General features: G+C 36.2%; 1 protein-coding gene across 13 annotated transcripts in view; it reads right to left on the bottom strand.

Annotated features, from left to right (window-relative positions):
* The window catches only part of MORF4L1 (mortality factor 4 like 1), a 38526-nt gene extending 28961 nt beyond the window's left edge, over positions 1-9565 (bottom strand). For 4 of the 13 annotated variants that reach the window (XM_074296440.1, XM_074296436.1, XM_074296433.1 and 1 more), the window contains exons 1-2: positions 9398-9534; positions 4402-4448 (exon numbers count right to left, since the gene is read on the bottom strand). In XM_074296440.1, the coding sequence (XP_074152541.1) occupies positions 4402-4448; positions 9398-9437 (87 nt within the window). In that variant the 5' untranslated portion in view covers positions 9438-9534. Of the gene's footprint in view, positions 1-4401; positions 4449-4537; positions 4676-8845; positions 9215-9397 lie in introns of those variants that run through there. The other 9 variants (XM_074296444.1, XM_074296443.1, XM_074296439.1 and 6 more) reach the window with 7 other exon arrangements.
* Between the last annotated feature and the right edge of the window lie 9719 nt (positions 9566-19284).

The raw sequence follows: 19284 nt of genomic DNA on the forward strand, positions 1-19284 counted from the left end.
CACCTACAATTTACCACTATTTAGGAAATCTATAGGATATGGACAATATATGGTGGCAATCTCAAACTGGTAGTGTCCCCAGTCTTAAGTTTTAAGTTACTAAAGCTTCAAAAGCTTAAAACTCCATTAAGACTTTGGAGATACTTTAAACTATTTCTTAGTTTAAAAAGTTTTTAAATTGTTTTTTAAAAGGCTACTGTTTTTTTTTTCAATTAAGACATTCAGCATAGTCAGCAATCAAATTGTGAGTTTTGCAAAAAACAGCAGCAACTTTTATTTATAATTTTACCAACTGTGGTAGATTTTTAAAAATACATCTTTAATCTTGAGAGTCCCTATTGGAGAAATAAGTTCTCATCTTGGGATGCTTATATTTGACAATGTTTTAGTCATATTCAGATGAAGAAGTTCTTCGAATAAAAATAGGTTCAGTGGTTCAAGTAACCATTTGAAACATATTCCTATTAAAGGACTGTCATTTAAAAATTTTAGCTTTTTGCTGTGACAATTAAAACTTTGACAATTTAGTATGAATCTGACAAAATATTAAAGGAATCCACAGCTCACATATACTTCTTAACTTTCTAAGTCTCACTAAGATTCATTATTTGTACATAGAACATATACAAACAAAAAAAAAAAATTTTTTTAACTTACAAACCCAAAGGTTCTAATGTTTTAATTACAATAATTTCAGAATTCTAACAGTGCCTTCAAGTGTACACATATTAGGTATTAGGTACTACATAATAAACTTTTAAAAAATCATTATCATGCTATTTATGTGAGAATTTACTAACACAGAAAGATTATTTTTACACATAAAACAACAAATGAATTAATATGATGTAAACTGTCTGTCACCAAAGCCACACATCTTTAAAAGGCAAAATCATAATATTATTGTTAAAAATCAAGGCCACTTTAAATATCTATATTAATCAAGGGAAGAGGGAACATAAAACCCAACATTCCTTCTACTTTGCTTTTTTAGAGGGAATGATATTGGGAAAGAGGAGAAATAGAGGACATCACTTGCCTTCCTAATGTTGTTTCTCTCTCTTTGCTAAAATACTTAACAAGATTTATTTAACTTTACTTCCACTGTGAGGCCTTCATCTATTCTCTTATTTCCTTGAGCTGGGCTCCTACTACTTCTTCACTTCCACTGGACTTCACTCAAAGAGCAGGACAGTGACACCTTAAGATTCTCACCACTGCTGACCATTGGTCTATCTTCAAAGTCCTAAACTCTGAAATGTTCCTCCTAAATTGAAGCTCACCTTCACCTCTTCTCTCTCTGGCCCCTCACTTACTCAAGCCCTTTCTGTTCTTCAGCATCATTGCTTCCTACTATCTCAGATTTACATTACTCAATTATACTTCACAGATACAATCTTCCAATCAAGCCAGACATACTCACTTTGACCCTGTCCTAATCCAAGCCTCTCTATTCTGCTACCTTTATCCTGCACCATTCCCCATACCTAGAATGTGCTTCCCTCCCAGCCCCTCATCTCTGAAATCCCCTGCAACTCAGGTATTCCTACCCTCTAGTCTTTCCTGGACTCCTGACCCTAAAAGAAAACTAACAATCTCTGCTCATCTCTCTCTATCTCCTCTTCTTTCTTTATGTGTCTCTTTCTTCCGCCCCCCTTTTCCGTTTCTTCAATTTTCTTATAACACTTTACATGTATCTCCCTTTTGTGATTATTACTCCTTTTCATCATTTATTTCTGAGTATAGACTTCTTAATGAGAAAAGGGCATATATCCCTTCAAGACACAATAAAATGCTTTATAGAAAGCAAGCAAGTAATCCATGATTTATGTTGTTAAGTAATAAAGCTTAAACACAATAACCAAGGATACCATCACCTTAGAAATTATGTTCATCTGCAAAACACCAGGAAAGATAAACAAGAGGGAACAGAAAGAAGAGTGAGGGTGAGAAAACTCAGGATGATGCCCAACTGAATCTGATGATCCTGGAAGCACTAGGGGCAATAAACTGAGTGAAATGTGGCAGATCTCTCAAATATTTTTACATGACTTCTCACTATAAATGACAGGATCCCAAAGAATGGCTAACATTAATACATGGTGGGGGAGAGCAGGGGAAGCAAGAAAGCATAATCAACCCCATCCTGTGCTCATCTACGTAATCTTTATAAGAATGATCTATGTGTGTATCAAGAATATCCTTGATGACTGATGCTGAGTGAAACGAGCAGAACTAGGAGATCATTATATACTTCAACAACGATACTGTATGAGGATGTATTCTGACTGAAGTGGATATCTTCAACATAGAGAAGAGCTAATTCAGTTCTAGTTGATCAATGATGGACAGAATCAGCTACACCCAGAGAAGGAACACTGGGAATTGAGTATAAACTGTTTGTACTATTGTCTTTCTACCTAGGTTACTTTTACGTTCTGAATCCAATTCTTACCGTGCAACAAGAAACTCGATTTTACACACATATATTGTATCTAGGATATACTGTAACACATGTAACATGTATGGGATTGCCTGTCATCTAGGGGAGGGGGTGGAGGGAGGGAGGGGAAAATTAGGAAAAGAAGTGAGTACAAGGGATAATGCTGTAAAAAAATTACCCATGCATATGTAATGTCAAAAAAATTAAAATTATAAAATTAATTAAAAAAAAAAAAAAAAAAAAAAAGAATATCCTTGATGAAAACTTTTGCAGATGACTATGGCAGATCACATAGTCACAAACTGGGGAGATCACACCACAAGGTTTTCTTCCTATCCATATGTGAGCAACCTGACAGTACAAAAGCATCTTAAAAGCTTATCACCAATAAGGTCTCTATCACAAACATAATGTTCACACATCTATTCTCTGAAAGGATGTATACACAAAGACATCTGTTAAAAAATCCAGTTCATAAACATTAAGGGAAACGTAAAACAGGAAACAATAAGTTTATTAGCAATAGCAAAGACTATCATGGAATGTGTGGTTTTATGGGTGGTGAGCTCTCTCAGTCTTCTGATGACCTCATGCTATATATATAGCCCATGAAGAGGCTCCAACTTCACGAAATCCAGAACCATTCAAGAGACTGGCTGCCCAAGCAAGCTACACAGGAAAAACCAAATGTTGTTTGCAAAACACCCATTGTCCATATAATGACAGTGTTGACAGTCCATATTCTGAACAAGAACTACAGATGGGCAACAATCCAGGACACAGAGCTGAATAGTAGAAAGAGATTGATTTCATTCAGGAAAATGCAAAATCCCTTCAATAAACCTCAATTATGCCATTCACCAAAAATCAACTTAACTATACTAATATTCTCCTGGCAATGTTACAAAAGAATAAACCACAGAACAGTATAATCCCAGAAGAATAACTACTGCTGGTGACTCAAAAGGCAAAGAAGAAATAAGCTGGTGAATATAATTGGGCTATAATACTATCAATGATGATTTGCAAATGATACGATAACATTTGTGACTTGAAAGGAAAAGATGTTTCAAGAGTAAGATACAATATATGAACAGTCAAGGAGCACTGTTTTCCAAAGAGATTAAAATATCAGGAAAGACTTCAAATCAGGTCCACTTTCCTTTTTTCGGTAGGTCTTCTAAAGAAGCTTTATGGAAATATGTGGACAAAATTTATAGAATGCATAGTCATACATAACTCACTATATATATATATATATATATATATATATATATATATATATATATATATATATATATATATATATATATATGCTATTTGAAGGGAATAAATATGCAGATGAGATTCACTCAAGTTTACTAGTAAAATTAGTTGTTTCCACTGAGCATGAAGTGTCAGCTGCAAAATAAAGGAAAAACAGATATGAAATTGGAACTTGGGCAAAGATAATTCATAAGATGGGTAATTCTATACATGTAAAAATTAAAAGTCAAACATGCTGCTTTAACTAGTTTTTCAATGTCAGTCTTTATATTTAACTTGGAATAATGAAATGCTTACCAAATATCAACTTATATAATAAATAGCATGACTTTTATGTAGCTAAAATCTAAACCCAGTCTCATAATCTGAAAAAGCACATCTTTCATTAACAGTTCATGTGCTTTTTCTGCACACTAAAATACCAAATCTTTGTTGCCTCTACCTTATAACTCCTGTAGTTTTTTCTAATACTGCTCCTTCAGCAGCCTGGCAGGGCCAATGATTAAGGAGAAATCATACACTGGAAGAAAAGAAGTTAAGCAAATGTATGGAAACAAGGGGGGAAAAAAAATGAAAAATCAAGTATCCTACCAAAGCAAGAGGTAAAGAGAGAATTCAAAAGAAAAATCTAGTTAAGAAAACTAATCAGAAGTAGCTCTCAGGAACCTGGTAAAAGAAAAGAGTTTTCATACCTTTGCTTCATAAAGGAGTGGTCCATGAAAACATAACACGCGTTCACCTGTAAAATATTTCAAAGAATTCAATTAGTTCATAATTGTTTAGGTTCAAGATAAGGGACAATAAAATAAAATATAAATTCATCCATGCCTTTTGTATCTCCAGCAACACTAAGTGAAGCTATGGGGAACATTAACATTTCAGGTCAAATTTCAAACCTATCTACAAATGAGTAAGTTACTGTTACAAGAACTTGAAACATACAGCAGTCAATGAAATAAAGTAGGTACAATGTATATGCCTGAAATTGTTAGTTTTTAACATGAGCAGAGACAATGCCTTTAGTATGACCATCACCTGATGTGTAACAATATAATGTGTAACAATATAATGTGTAACAATAAAAGCTATATATTGAAACATTAACATCTTTCTTCTAGGGACCATTCAACTTACAGAGTTTCATTTTTTTTCTTTTTTTTGAATGTCATGTTTTTCACGGGTACCCCATTCCATATGAATCCACATGATAGTTTTTTTAAAAGCTAAACAGTTATAGAAGGACTAGATGAGACCTGAAAGCCTAAAATCTGCTGGAGATTAGAAATGAATCTTACATTTCCAACCCTAATCTGTGTATTCTAGATTCAGTCTTTGTTCCTAAATTCCCTGGTAGATCAAGAAAAAAGAATCCCTGCAGGTCCTTCAGGCTTAAAAGGTGAGGATAGCTCTGTTACTCCTAAATTACTTAGTCCAGACAGACTCAACAATTAGGTCAACAAGTCTTCAATGAAATCAAAAAGAATACCAAAAAGTCCAGACCATCAAGCTCCACAAAGTTATTATAGGTTAAAAAAGAATCTTAGTAATTCAAATAGGCACTCTAATCTTGAACCAAAAATAAAGTCTAAAAACACAAGTTTCCACAAATTTTGGGGTAGTTTCTGCTTTTAAAGGGGGGATTCAAAAGCCAATCACACTTTGGCACAAAGGAGCAATAATTAAATGATCATAGGCAAATTGGACCATTGTCCTTTGTGTAAAAATAGAGACACTTTTAAAATAAAGTACTAAGACGTTATAAAAAGTTTACTTATTAGTTTTAAAATATCACCCACCTGACCTTTTAGAATAGAGATTCTTAAACTGGGATTCAAGGATCCCAACCCCCAAAGTATATCAAGATTTTCAGATCTGAGAACTTAGAGGGGAAAAAAAATTACATCTTTTTCATCGGTTTATTTTATAGTCCTACATATTTCATTTTATACATTAAAACTATTCTAAAACTTATTCTAAGAAGGGCTCACAATTTTCACCAAACTGCCAAAAGGACTCAAAAAAAAGGGGGGGGGGGAATTCAGGTTTTAAAGTAAAGTGTTCAGTTAAAATACACAAGAGCATTAGGAATGATTTCATTATAGCACTATTGTTTTCTGACTCTTTGTGACCTCTTTTGGAGTTTTCTTGGCAAAGATACTAGAGCTTATTTTACAGATGAGAAAACAGATGGTTAAGTGACTTGTCTAGAGTCATAGCTATTAAATGTCTGAGACTGAATTTGAACTAAGGTCTTCCTGATTCCAGGCCTGCCATGATATCTACTGCACCACCTAGCTGCTCTCATAGCACTAACAACTAATAGGAATAATGAAAATTATTCTTCTCTATAATAAATAATCTTCACTGTAATGAAGCACAAAGTAATGAAGACCATTTAACAAAAACTATTTGACAAGTCTAAAGATGCTGAATTTCCACAGTAGAAACAGATTCATAAATTTAGAGTGAGAAGAGAACATTAAGAGTCAACTCAGCTAACTTTACATATGAGGAAACTAAGACTCTGAGAGGTCAACTAATTTGTGCAAAATCGCACATATTCTAGGTTAAAGATAGAAACACCACCCACACACTAATTTGGTCTGGCAAATCCTGTCTCAGGTGAAGCTATTCTGCTGAACCCTCCTTACTAGCCTTATACAACCCTCACTTGCATTTTATCCTCTTGACTACTTGAGAATCACTGGAATAAATGATCTATGGAATTCTCTTTCAAACATGGAATATGCTGGCATTAGACTGTTTCTAGAAAACCTGCTTCTATTCTGAATGCCCTTTGTTTTATGCATTTCCCAAATCAGTATGATATGCACTGTACCAAAGGCAAGTTACTAACATTTTTAAATGGACAATACTTTTGAGATAAAATATAATTTTTAATATTACTAGTTCTTTAAAAGATACAATTTTTTAAACTTGATAATTATGAAAATTTATAAATCCCCAGCTTTAAGAAAATTGGTTTTTGTTAGTCATATATTATCCATGTATTATTATGGTCCAAGATATCAAAGTTCTAACTAACATTAAAAGATCCTACTTTCCCTCAAGTTATTCTTATAAATTATCATGCTGTAAACTAATTAGTCAAATTTTCTCAAAAAATCTGACCTGAGATTCAACAACAAACCTTAACCATTCTGCCTGACTTTCAAACTTTTTTAGAAGATGGTCCTGATGCTTGCTTGAATACTGATGTAATGCGACAATTGCATTTAAAATATTTAATTCAAATTAAAATGCATTTAATTCAAATATCTATATTCTACAATTCTATTGTAAAATGTTGACCTGAATCCAGTATCTATAACATGCAAACCCAGTGATGCATTAAGATTCATTCAACTCAATGCCCACACTCCCATCACCTGTATCTTAAACAGACTAATACTGTCCTAACACACAAAACAGAAGTAGTACAATGTAATTTAAGAGTTTGAACCCTGACTCCCTCATTTTTAGCTGTGTGACCATAGATAGACTAGTCACTTCCTTTCTCCGAGTGTCAATGATAAACAAAATACTTAAGATAAAACTTAACAAGTTGACAAGGAATATCTATCTTAACCTGAGAGGTAAACAAAAACCCAGACCTTCCAGTCAGCAAAGTCACCCTCTAGGCAAGGTCTAAAACAATAGACATATTCTAATCACCAAGAAAAAGGGATACAAAGAACAAAACAATGAAACTTTAAAGAAGTTTCGGTTCTAATGAATGTAATACAAAAGTGCTAAGATAAATCTTACAAACAAAACACAGGGTGGTAAAGAGAAAACTGGTCCAGGCTAAGGAAGACCTAGATTTTGGAGAAGTCCTACCTCAGACACATGCTAGCTAGCTAACTCTTTAAAAAAAGTCATTTAATCTCTCAGTGTACCACAACACCCTAAAAACAGAAGCTGCAGCCACAAGACAAGACTTAAAATTGGTAGTGGGAGTTTCTTTCCTTATCTCTTCAATCCTAATACCAATTAAATTTTAATTCCACTCCTCAAGCCTCATCTAATTCATGAGTAGCCCTGTGGAACAAAATAGCAAAGCCTACTGCCAGTTCTTCATCCTCCATAGACCCTTCCCTCCTTAACCACTCCTAACCTCAGATCCAACCTCACACTACCCTTCTGATACATATGGAGCATTTACTCTGTAAACTAAATCCTAGTCTCCTTTTCCCAACTAGCTTAAAAACTTCTCCACAGCAAAGACCTCCCTTATATTACTTTTATTACCTGCCTATGGATTTAAGGCCCACAGTTTTAAGCTGAATTCCACTACATGAACAAATGTCTGCTGAGAGAGGAAAAGTTCCTTAAGATAACATATAAAAATTAATTCTGCTAAGGAAACAGGGTTGTCTAGGATCAAATATTACATTGAAGTAAAATAAAATCTGTCATAGATAATAAAAAAATTTAATGTACGTGTAGTAGTCTAATATATTTTCAAGAATAGGATACAACAAAAGGGTAAAATTATGTGTTGCATCACAATGGTTTACATTATAGAGAACAAATGTTTCCAAGCTTTTACAATAAAATGTACTGTACTGAAAATTCAGCATCGTGCTCTCAAACAATGCAAAGCAAAATATTTAATGGGAGATTAAGATGAAAGTCTCTTCGGTCTCTTTCTCTCCATCCTCCCAGCACAATGAAGCCTGGTTTTAAAAATGCTGCATCAGCCCTAACAATTCCTCCGCCATCAGGCTCAAGGTGTGTCTCGGGCAGCCATGTTAGGAAGCAGCTTAACGCGGGGAAGAAAGCACAGGCCCTTCCCAGAAGCTCGGTCTCCTCCGACAGACGAGATGAAATCTATTTAACCCCAGGCTGACCCCTCCGGGCTGGAAGATGCTCACAGGGTTAGAGAACTCCAGCCAATCAAGCTGCTGGACTGGGCTGATTGCAAACCCCCTCCCCCAAACGTCCAGTCTCTGCCTGCCTCCGGGGCCTTCCTTCACCCTCCCCCTCTTCGCCTACAAAACCCTCCTCCTTTTCGCCTACAAAACCCTCCCCTCCTTCGGAAGTCCCCCAAAATTAGGGGGGGGAGGGGAGAGGGCAACGCTGGAGGGGTCGCTGGCCCGCAACTCCCAGGTCCAAGGCTCTCCCTCCACCTACCAGGGAGGCCCTGGAGAATCACGCTCCATTTCCTCACCTGTCAAATAAGGGGGGCTGGCCCGGGCAACCTGTCGGGACCCCCAACCCCTAACCCCCACCACGCTGTGACCTCTGACGATGACAGAAGGGCACAGCAAGAGCGCAGCGGGGCAGGACCCCCGGGAGAAGCGGGATCGTCGCTCGCCCTCTCGGGCCTCAGTTTCCCTCTCAGTCAGAGATGGGGCCGGCCGTCGGGAGGCCCGCAGTACCTCCGCCGCAATCGCGCTTCCTAACTGCAGATTGCGACGGCAGGTCAAGGTTAGTAACAGGGACAAAGAGGGCGGCGCCGTCCGTGCGGCGCCGGGACACAGAGCGGCCCCGCCGCAGGGGTGGGCCTCCGGGCCCCAAGGGCAGCCCCCGGCCCCTCCCCCGGCCGGGCCTCGGCTTCTCTCGGCAGAAAGCGCACCAAAGCCTTTGGGCGGCCTTCCAGCCTCGGCTCTCTCGGTGACGGGGCCTCCTAGCCTTCCCCAGCCTTCCCGCCCCCGGGGCCCCGAGGCCGCGTCCCGCACTCACCCTCCTGGAATTTGGGCTTCGGGTCCTGCTTCGGCGCCATTTATGAACGACTCTCCGCCTCCGCCTCCTGCTTCTCCGCCTCCTCCCTCCGTCGTAGTCGTCGTCGTCGTCGCCGCCGCCGCCGCCGTCGCCGCCGCCGCCGCCCCGCACCACGCCCAGCCGCGCGTCACGCCTGGCACCGCCCCCGGCCCGAATCTCCAGCCGCCCTCGCGCCCCTGGCCGAGGAATGCAGTGCCCGAGCGAGCACCCGCACGTCTCGGTTCTTGCGCATCCCCGCCCCCGACTCGTTCGAGGCATGCTGGGAGAAAATTGGCTTGTTTTTATTTCCACTACGTCAATCAGTCTAGGAGAGAGCAAGAGCATTTAGTGAGCGCCTAGTGTGTGCCACAGGCAGGGCGTAAAACTCTCCCTTCCCCGGAGGAGCTCACAAACTGATGGGGATAATTTCGTTCATTTAAATTTTTTTATTTTTTTTTTTAATTTTGAGCTCAATTCTCTCCACCCTATTGAGAAGGCAAACTTACCTGTCCATGTGAAGTCGCGAAAAACCTATTTCCACATTGGCCAGCAACCACAGGAAGGGTAGATTGTATATAATCCCTGAGTCAAGACACATTTATGAATCACCTACTGTGTACGAGGCCCTGTGCTAATCCCTGGGAAAATTAATGCTCTCTTAAGAGCTCTCAGCTTAAATGGGGAACAGCCACCAGGAGGACACTGAAGGTAATCTCGAAGTCAGCCAGCACTTATTAATCGCTTACTATCTTCCAGGCACTCCTTAAAGAACTTCCAATCTAATGAGAAAATAACATCAATAACTATGACTAACTAGTTTTAGTTTGTCAATACTTATGATGGGAGAGGGGAAGCATTTCTTCTCTTATCCCCAGTGCTTAGTAGGGTGTTTGGTACATAGTACCAAACTAGGAGACTGGACGAAAACATCCAGTATATTCAGAGTAGATGTCATCTCAGAAGAGATGTGCCACATGAATCTAGAAGATAGCCAGGAGGGAGAACTGAAAAGAGAACATAATGCAACTTTTTCAATCTCAGAGGAGGTCACACTGCTAATATGTAACAAGAATAGGATTTAAACTAAGATCCTTTGTTTCCCACTGCAATGATTTTATCTGTTGAACCAAGCTGTGCAGAGAACTCTGTACTGGAAGGAGAAGGTGAAGGTGTAGCGGTGTGAGTTTGACAAGTGGAAAGACACCATTATGGTAGACTAATTTCCTAATGAACTAGTCATTGTGATGCTTAGTACACAAGCTAACCCTAAAAGGAGTTAGCAAAGAAGTGGGTACCAGTAGATTATTTCTTAGAAGAAAAGTAACTTTGGAGGTTGATATTATAACTTGGCCTTCTGATTAGATACTAATTAGATTCTGATTAGATACTAGTAAACTTGGGGCCCTGGTAATTTTGGTAATACAAGGAATTTGACAAATTCAACAAGGGTATGTTGCAATAAAGGTCTACTTAAGGATAATGAAAGGCCCACTAAAGGATGGGATAGCTTGGACAGCAAATCAGACTCTCTTCTGTTAATACCCTCCCTATGAACTACCCAGCTACTTAAGACCGGGTCTTTGTTGGGGGACTTATTCACTCCATCAATGCCAAGGAAAGAAGGAATGCCCTTTCCACAAAAAAATATCTCACATTGCTCAAGCACTTTGCTTCCAATAATTTTGCAAGACATTGCCATTTTATAACTAAAGAATTCCCAAGCTTAATCTTGGAATGGAGAATGACTTGATCAAAGGAAGGATATGAGAAGATAAGGAGACAGAATCGAGTCATTGGGGGGGGGGGGATTGGAGCAACTGAATCAAGTGAGATAATATTAGAAATAAAACCAGCATAAAAACATCATGACACCAGATTCAGAAGTTTATATTCCATAGGAAACAAGAAGCCAAACAAAGTTTTTAAATAGTGGAGTATCACAAGGAAACAATCATTTATTAAGCACCTACTATGTGCCAGGCACTGGGTAAGTATTTCTTACAAGTGTCTCATTTTACCCTGGAAACAATCTTGGGAGTTTAGTGCAATTTTTATCCCCCCTTTACAGTTGAGAAAACGGAGGCAATCTCATAATAAGTGACTTGCCCAGATCCGGAGCTGGATTTGAACATAGATTTCCATGCTTCTGGTTTCCATGCTCAGTGCTTTTATCTACTGTGCTACCACCTACCTGAAATAATCAAACACTGTTCACTGCCCTTGGTAAGAATTAAGTATCTTGCTATAATTGGCAAATAGGAAGAATGATACTTTCCCTTCAAAGGGTTGGAACTGCACAGTTGTCAAGCAGCACAGTCAGTAGTCACAAATAGCCAGTTGGTAAATGATTGAGAAACAGTAGTGGATTCTTTCCAGCCAAAAGGGGGTAACTAAAAATAGTAGTCAAAAGTTCAAATTAAATAATAAAGTATCTGTAGTCAACACCCAGGGACACCCTTACCCAAATCTATATCAGATTTTGAAAAAAATCCCATGTTTGGCCTGAGAAATGATTTATCACACCCACACACTAATTTTTTTTAAAGAAACTTTGTAACAGGTGTTTATTGTCATAATTCACAGAGTTAAGAAAAAAATCCTTTTGGCAAATGCTTCTCTATTTCTCTCAGTGTCTTGTAACTTTTTCTTGGGGGAAAAAATGTAAACTTTTCTGAATAGTTCTCTAAGTCTTCCAAAAAACCTTCCCTTTTTCTCTGTGTTTCTAAGCTCTGGCCAAGTTTTGAGAGTGCAAAGAGAAGACAGGAAGAAAAGGGAATAATTTCCCTTAGACTAAATGGTATTATGACATCATAAGCTAATTAGAAACTGAATTTATGACTAAAATGTTAGTTTTCCACTGTGAATTTTCACATTGCAGTTTGAATTATTTTTATAGATGCTAAAATTTTCTAGTACAATTGGGATTAACATTCTTTAGAATTTGTTTTAAGGAAATTAAGAACATAATTGTGAAAGTTACATAGACTTTATTTCTATTCTCCAGAAGAATGACAGATTTACTGTTTTACGGCTAAGAGAGGAAAGTCATTTTGTTTATTAAAAAGAAGCTAGTTTGAGAACAATATCAGTGACTTTTTATTATTTTATTTTAATGGTATATTATTTTTCCAATTACAAGTAAAAATGGTTTGCAGCATTCATTTTTGTTAAGACTGCCAAATTTTTTCTCCCTCTCTTCCTAACCTCTCCATTCTCCAAAATAGCAAAATAATGATATAGGTTTGCTTCCACAATCATTTTTTAACATTTCCATATGAGTCATGTTTGGAAAGAAAAAAGAAAAAAACTATGAGAAAGAAAATAAAAAAGGTAAAAAATAGTATGTGCCAATCCTTATTCAATTTCATTAGTGCTTGCTCTAGATGCAGATGTCATTTTCCATCCAAACTCTGTTGGAATTGTCTTGGATTACTGTGTTGCTGAGAAGAGTTAAATCTATCACAATTGATCATCATACAATATTGCTGTGTTTTTCTTATTCTACTTACTTCATTCAGCATCAGTTCATATAAGTCTTGCCAAGCTTCTCTGCATTCAGCCTGTTCATCATTTCTTATAGAACAATAGTATTATATTAAATTCATATGCTATAACTTATTCAGTCACTCCCTATTTGATGGGCATTCACTCAATTTCCAATTTCTTGCTACCACAAAAAGAGCTGCTGCAAACATTTTTGCACATATGGATCTTTTTCCTTGCTTTATGATCTCTTTGGGATGCAGACCCAGTAATGGTACTGCTGGGTCAAATAGTATGCAGTTTTATAGCCATTTGGATATAATTCCAAATTGCTTTTCCAGCGAAGTTTCAAAGCAAAGAGGGACAAAAAGTTTACAATTTGAAATGGTATATTTAAGTTTCTGCTCTATGTAGCACAAGATGGCTATGAGCAAACTCAGGAGCATAGATATATATGGGAGAAAAAAAAAAAAAAAAAAAAAAAAGAAGGAAAAATCTGAACCAAAAACTCCACCCTGATCCCCAGAGTGGGTTATACCATTGCAGCTTAAAGAAGGGGAAAGTTATTTTGGGCCAATTTCAAAGGCAGTTTACAATGTGAATTTTAAGAACAGTAATGATTTTTACTTACCAAAAAATAAGCTTATTTGAGAGAGCAAGTGAAATTTAATTTGGCAAAATGCTTTATGTGGTTTTTATGAATATTAGAACAGAATTTAATTGTTTGTATAAATTAGAAATGTCACCAAAAAGTATTTAAAAGGAGGATATGAAAAACACCTTGTGGTTATTCTGTATGATATAGACATTATAATAACATTTTTTCTAACATGGAGTTACTTGGAGATAGTATACTAAGTTTCTGTCCTTGAAGGAGCATTAGTTATGTAAAGAATGTAAAATTCTCTACTCAGTTTACTTGTAATGCCCACTTCTGAGATCAAGTATATGATAAGTACAATATAAATGTTTATTATTATTTTTTACTTGAATACAATTGCTTCATACCAGATAACTCTGTACAGAGTTTTAGACATAAATAATATACACTGCCCAACATGAAATATGAATAATTTTCTATGTAAGATAATTTGGAAATGCATTCATCTGATGTAATAAGTTTTGTTTCATATTTTAAATTCGTGATATTGTATTATTGTTCTATAGAAAAGGTGATCAGGATGCTCTCAGAAAAAAAAAAAAAAAAAACTTGGAAAGTCCTCCATGAACTCAAACGAAGTGAAATGTACTATATACAAAATAATAGCAATGTTCTGGGATGACCAGCTAAAAATGGTTTTGCTATTCTCAGTAGTACAATGATCCAAGACTACTCTGAAGGACTCATAATGAAAAATCCTCAATGAAGTAACTGTGTCTAACTACAGATTGAAACATTCTTTGTCTCTATCTCTAAATCTATCGCTGTTTCTCTCTCACTATTTTTCTTGAGGGTTTCTCTTTCACTATTTTTCTTGAGGGATTTTTTTTTTCACGAGGGTGGGAGATCTATGATTTCTTTCACAATATGACTTTTATGGAAATGTTTTACATAACTTCACTTGTGGTTTTTTAATAGGGGATGAAGGTGGGGATAAGGGACAGAACTTGGAACTTAAAAGTTTTAAAAATAACTGTTTAAAATGTTTTAAATATAATGAGAAAATATTAAATCAATAAGCAAAAACATTAAATAAATTCATAATATTGTGAATGTTATTATATTTCTAAATTTTCTAGTGTTGTAAATTTTTAAAAAACCATTATAATAAATAGAAGAATGATGAAATTGTGTCCTTGGAAAATTTAACTGTTTTCAATTTGGATAATATGAAATTATTAGTTAGTTTAGTGGATTTTGTCGTGATGTTAAAATCTATTAAGTATTTAATGAGGTCCAGTTTAAAAGGGAAGAATAAGAATTACTATATTGGTTTAAATAAAAAAGAAAAGAAAAGAATTCATTTTTTAAGACCTGGTAACTTTTTTATTGTTAACTTATTGCAACAACATGAGTGTGATAACTATACCCAGACTTAAATTATGATTAGTGAAACTTTACTGTTTGAAGTGAAAAGTCATGAGACCTGATATTGTTTTGACTTTTGAATTTAGGTATATCAGAATGATAGTAATGTATCATTTGAGGAAATGCCATTAGCTGATCAAAGGGAGTCTGATCTGAAAATTAGTATAGGTAGTAATTTTTTCTGTCTCAGTCTGTGCCTCAGAAAGTCCTTGCTGTGGACTAAGTAAGGCAGGAGCCTCTTGACTCCATTCAGATACAGTGGCATTTTGGCTGTTTCAAATATTAAATTAATTGAAACCAAACAGAAGTAAGGATGCTTAGTTCTATTCTATCTTTATTGTATCATCCATTGTTCTTAGATAAGAGTAGGAGGACTAGTTTTGATGTAGTTCTAACCACATCCCTTTTTCTTCCTTTCATAGCAAATCTCTCTAACCAGGGTAGGTAAAACTATGATTTTTTTTTTTTAAATAAAGATTCTTGTTATTGCAATGCTTCAGGACCTCTGCACTACTACAACAGGAGGCAAGGTCCCTTGAAATATCTCAGAATGATATGAGAGGTTTGTGTGTGTGGTATCTCAAAGATATCTATTAATTGGTGAGGTTAAAATCGGAAACATGTTCTATTTGGTTATAAGGAAAAGAATTTACATGCAACCAGTTATCATAGAGGACTGTAACTTATGAATTATCTTATATTACTTCAAAGGGAAATGCAATTTTACTTAGATTTATCATCAATTTGGGATTAACACCTGTGTGTAGAGCATGTCTTAAAAGTGCTGGCAATTTACATGTAAATAGCTCCTTTGAGATAACTGCTCTCTTTATACCATCTGAGATTAAGTACTTAGTATATTTACACATTCTATCCCAGTCTTTTGTCATCTGTTACAAAAGAAGCTAAATAAGTGTATTTTATGCAAGTCCATTTGTGTGGCTAATGAACCTAGGGATTAAAATTATCTTCTTACAAGAGCTGTTAACTATGTTGTCATATTTTGTATTATATCCCCAAAGTGTCTCATCCTCCTAAGCAAGGAATTAACTAGAATGGAAAATTTTGAGAAAGAAACAAGACCAAACAATCACACACACATATGTATGTATGTTTGTGTGTGTGTATTTATATATATATATATATATAGTATGTGTATATGTATAGTATGTGTATATGTATTTATATCATAGGTAAATAATTCTAATGGAATATAAGAATCATGAGCATGTTCAAATAAGTTCTAAAAATTGGGTTCAAGACTTTGTATATAAAATTATATTGTTCACTCTGCACAGGGCTCTTTATTAATGCTTACTTTATAAAGTATCAAGAGTGATGCCTTCTCTGGTTTTAAAAATGTTTAGTTTCCGATTTCTTTGCAAGTGAATATGAGATCCTATTTATTGACAAATCCATGCCTTACTAATAAATTGGTTGTCACTTTTTTCTTATTTTGACCATAATGTGTCACAACAATAAGAATTTAGGAATGAATATTAGGAATACTAGTCTTGCATTGAATATGTCCCCTCAACATTGGAAAAATCAGAGATAGGAAAAACTTAGCATCAGGGAATTTGGGGTATTATTCTAGGTAACACTAAATAGACAATGGAGGGGTCTATGGGGTACTCAAAAGGATTAACCTCTTTTGTGAGGTCTGCCAAGCCTCTTTTAGGGCTGTTTATCCATCTTTGATGTCCACAATCCAATTCTTATCTTGACTCTAAGAAGCTCCATGGCCACACCCTAGTAAAACCAGGTTGACAGACAGGCTAACAAGGTTGAGAGAACTGACAGACCTGAATTAGGGAAATGTCTACCTCAAGCATGTGAAGAATTCCCCTCTAGGAGTGGGCAGAGGAGAACAATTTGTTCCAATGGCTATGATGACAACTGAAGCCAGTGATATTGAACACTTGAAGCTTGGTCAGATATCAGAAATGTCAAGGTCATCTACTGCAGACCAAGCCATTGCCAATCATCCTGACTTTTGTTACTGAGCATTGATGACTTAGGAAGAGCAAGTCAAGTTAGAGACTCTGTGCACCTCTGCCTCACCTAAACCCAAATCCTGCAAGTCAAGCCATTAGCCATGATGTCACTGATGATCCTCAAAAATGAAGGATAATTTTGGAGAACAATTTGGAACTGTGTCCAAAGGATTGTCAAATTGTGCATATCCTTTGATCTAGCAGTGTTTCTATTGGGCTTATATCCCAATGAGATCTTAAAGAAGGAAAAGGGACCCACATGTGCAAAAATGTTTGTGGCAGCCCTTTTTGTAGTGGCAAGAAACTGGAAACTGAGTGGATGCCCATCAGTTGGAGAATGGCCAAATAAGTTATTATGGTATATGAATGTTATGAAATATTATTTTTCTATAAAAAATAATCAGCAGGATGATTTCAGAGAGGCCTGGAGAGACTTATATGAACTGATGCAGAATGAAATGACTAGGAGATCATTATGCACAGCAACAGCAAGATGATATGATGATCAGTTCTGATGGATGTGGCTCTCTTCAACAATTAGATGATTCAGGCCAGTTCCAATGGTTTTGTGATAAAGAGAACCATCTACACCGAGAGAGAAGACTGTGGGAACTGAGAATGGATCACAACATATTGTTTTCACTCTTTTTTGTTCTTGTTTGCTTACATTTTATTGTCTTTCTCATTTTTTTTCCTTTTTGATCTGATTTTTCTGGTGCAGCATGGTATTTATGAAAATATGTATAGAAGAATTGCCCATCCTTAACATATATTGGAGTACTTGCCATGTAAGGGAGGGAGTAAGGAGAAAAGGAGGGAAAAATTTTGGAACACAAGGTTTTGCAAGGGTGAATGTTGGAAATTATCCTTGCATATATGTTGAAAATAAAAAGCTTTAATTTTTAAAATGAAAGATTAAGAACAAGCAGGCAGTCATTAAGAGAGGAGTTCATTCATTTGACACATTTATTAAGAGGGTACTAGGGGCAGCTAGGTGGCGAAGTGGATAGAGCACCAGCCTTGAATTCAGGAGCACCTGAGTTCAAATCTGGTCTCAGACACTTAACACTTCCTAGCTATATGACTCTGGGCAAGTCACTTAACCCCAGCTTCAGGAAAAAAAAAAAAAAAAAAGAGGGTACTAAATATAAGAACTGAATTTAAAATGTCTTACAGTCTGGAAACCAAGTAGTTTGGCTTTCTTCCTCTATAAAAGACATCTACCTAGTTTCCTTGCCCAAAAAGGAATCCTTCTAAGAGCCTCTCAGAGATTTTATTTGTACACTGCTAAGAACAAGAAACTTACTATCTCTCAAGATCTTCTGTTCAGAAACCATTCTCATTCTTACAAAAATCTTTCATATTGTGCTTCTTTGTAACTTTATCCAATCAGTCAATGAGCAAATATTTATTTGATGCTTGCTATATGCTAGATTCTATACAAAATACCAAGGGTACAAAGCAAGGCAAGGAAGGAAGGAAAGGAGGAAGGGAGAGAGGGAGGAAAAAAAGAAAAAGAAAAGAAAAGAAAAAAGAAAAACTACTACAACAAACTTATTCCCTGACCTCAAGGAGCTTCATTCTAATAGAAGAGACAAGAAAATTTCTATGTACATGCAAGATATACATAATCTAGGTTCTGCACTCTGGCTATACAGAATAAGCTGTACCCCTCTTTTTCACTCATAACAGCCTTTCAAACATTTGAAGACAGAAATCATACCTCCATTAAATCTCATTTTTCCAGATCAAATGTCTCTACTTCCTCTTCTTCATGTATCATGGTTTCCAGATCACTCAACATCCCGGTTCTGTTATATTTGAGCACAAGTGAACATCTAAAATTTGTTTTGCTTGAATTATATATACTTGTTACAAGGGTTTTCTTTTTCCAGTGGAAAAAGGAGAATAGGCAAGGCAAAGAAATTGATTTTTGTTAATTGAAGAGAAAATTAGTTTAATAAAAAAATTATAACAAGATGATCATTTAGCTGGAGCACAAAAAAAGAGAAAGTATACTCCTAAGACAAGGTTGATGGTAGAACACTTTTTTTGTTCTTTAACTGAATTAATTTTAATTAAACGGAGTCAGGCAAGTTTAAGGGCTCTAATTTAAGGGAAAATATCTCTAAAGACAAAAACCTATAGTGTCATGGAATATAGAATTTATAGACTGCCTAGTCTATTTCATAAGTACAGAAATTGAGATCCAAACATGATTTGTCCAATGTCACAAAAGTTTTAAAAATAATAGTATTATAAAAACCTTAGGACTAAAGGCCTACCCTTAATACCTATCTAGAATATGGCAATTTGGATCCTGGACTCTAAAAGACTGTCAGCAAAACATGAGCTCTTGC

Source organism: Sminthopsis crassicaudata, chromosome 2 (assembly GCF_048593235.1).
Source record: "Sminthopsis crassicaudata isolate SCR6 chromosome 2, ASM4859323v1, whole genome shotgun sequence".
NCBI classification, from domain to species: domain Eukaryota; kingdom Metazoa; phylum Chordata; class Mammalia; order Dasyuromorphia; family Dasyuridae; genus Sminthopsis; species Sminthopsis crassicaudata.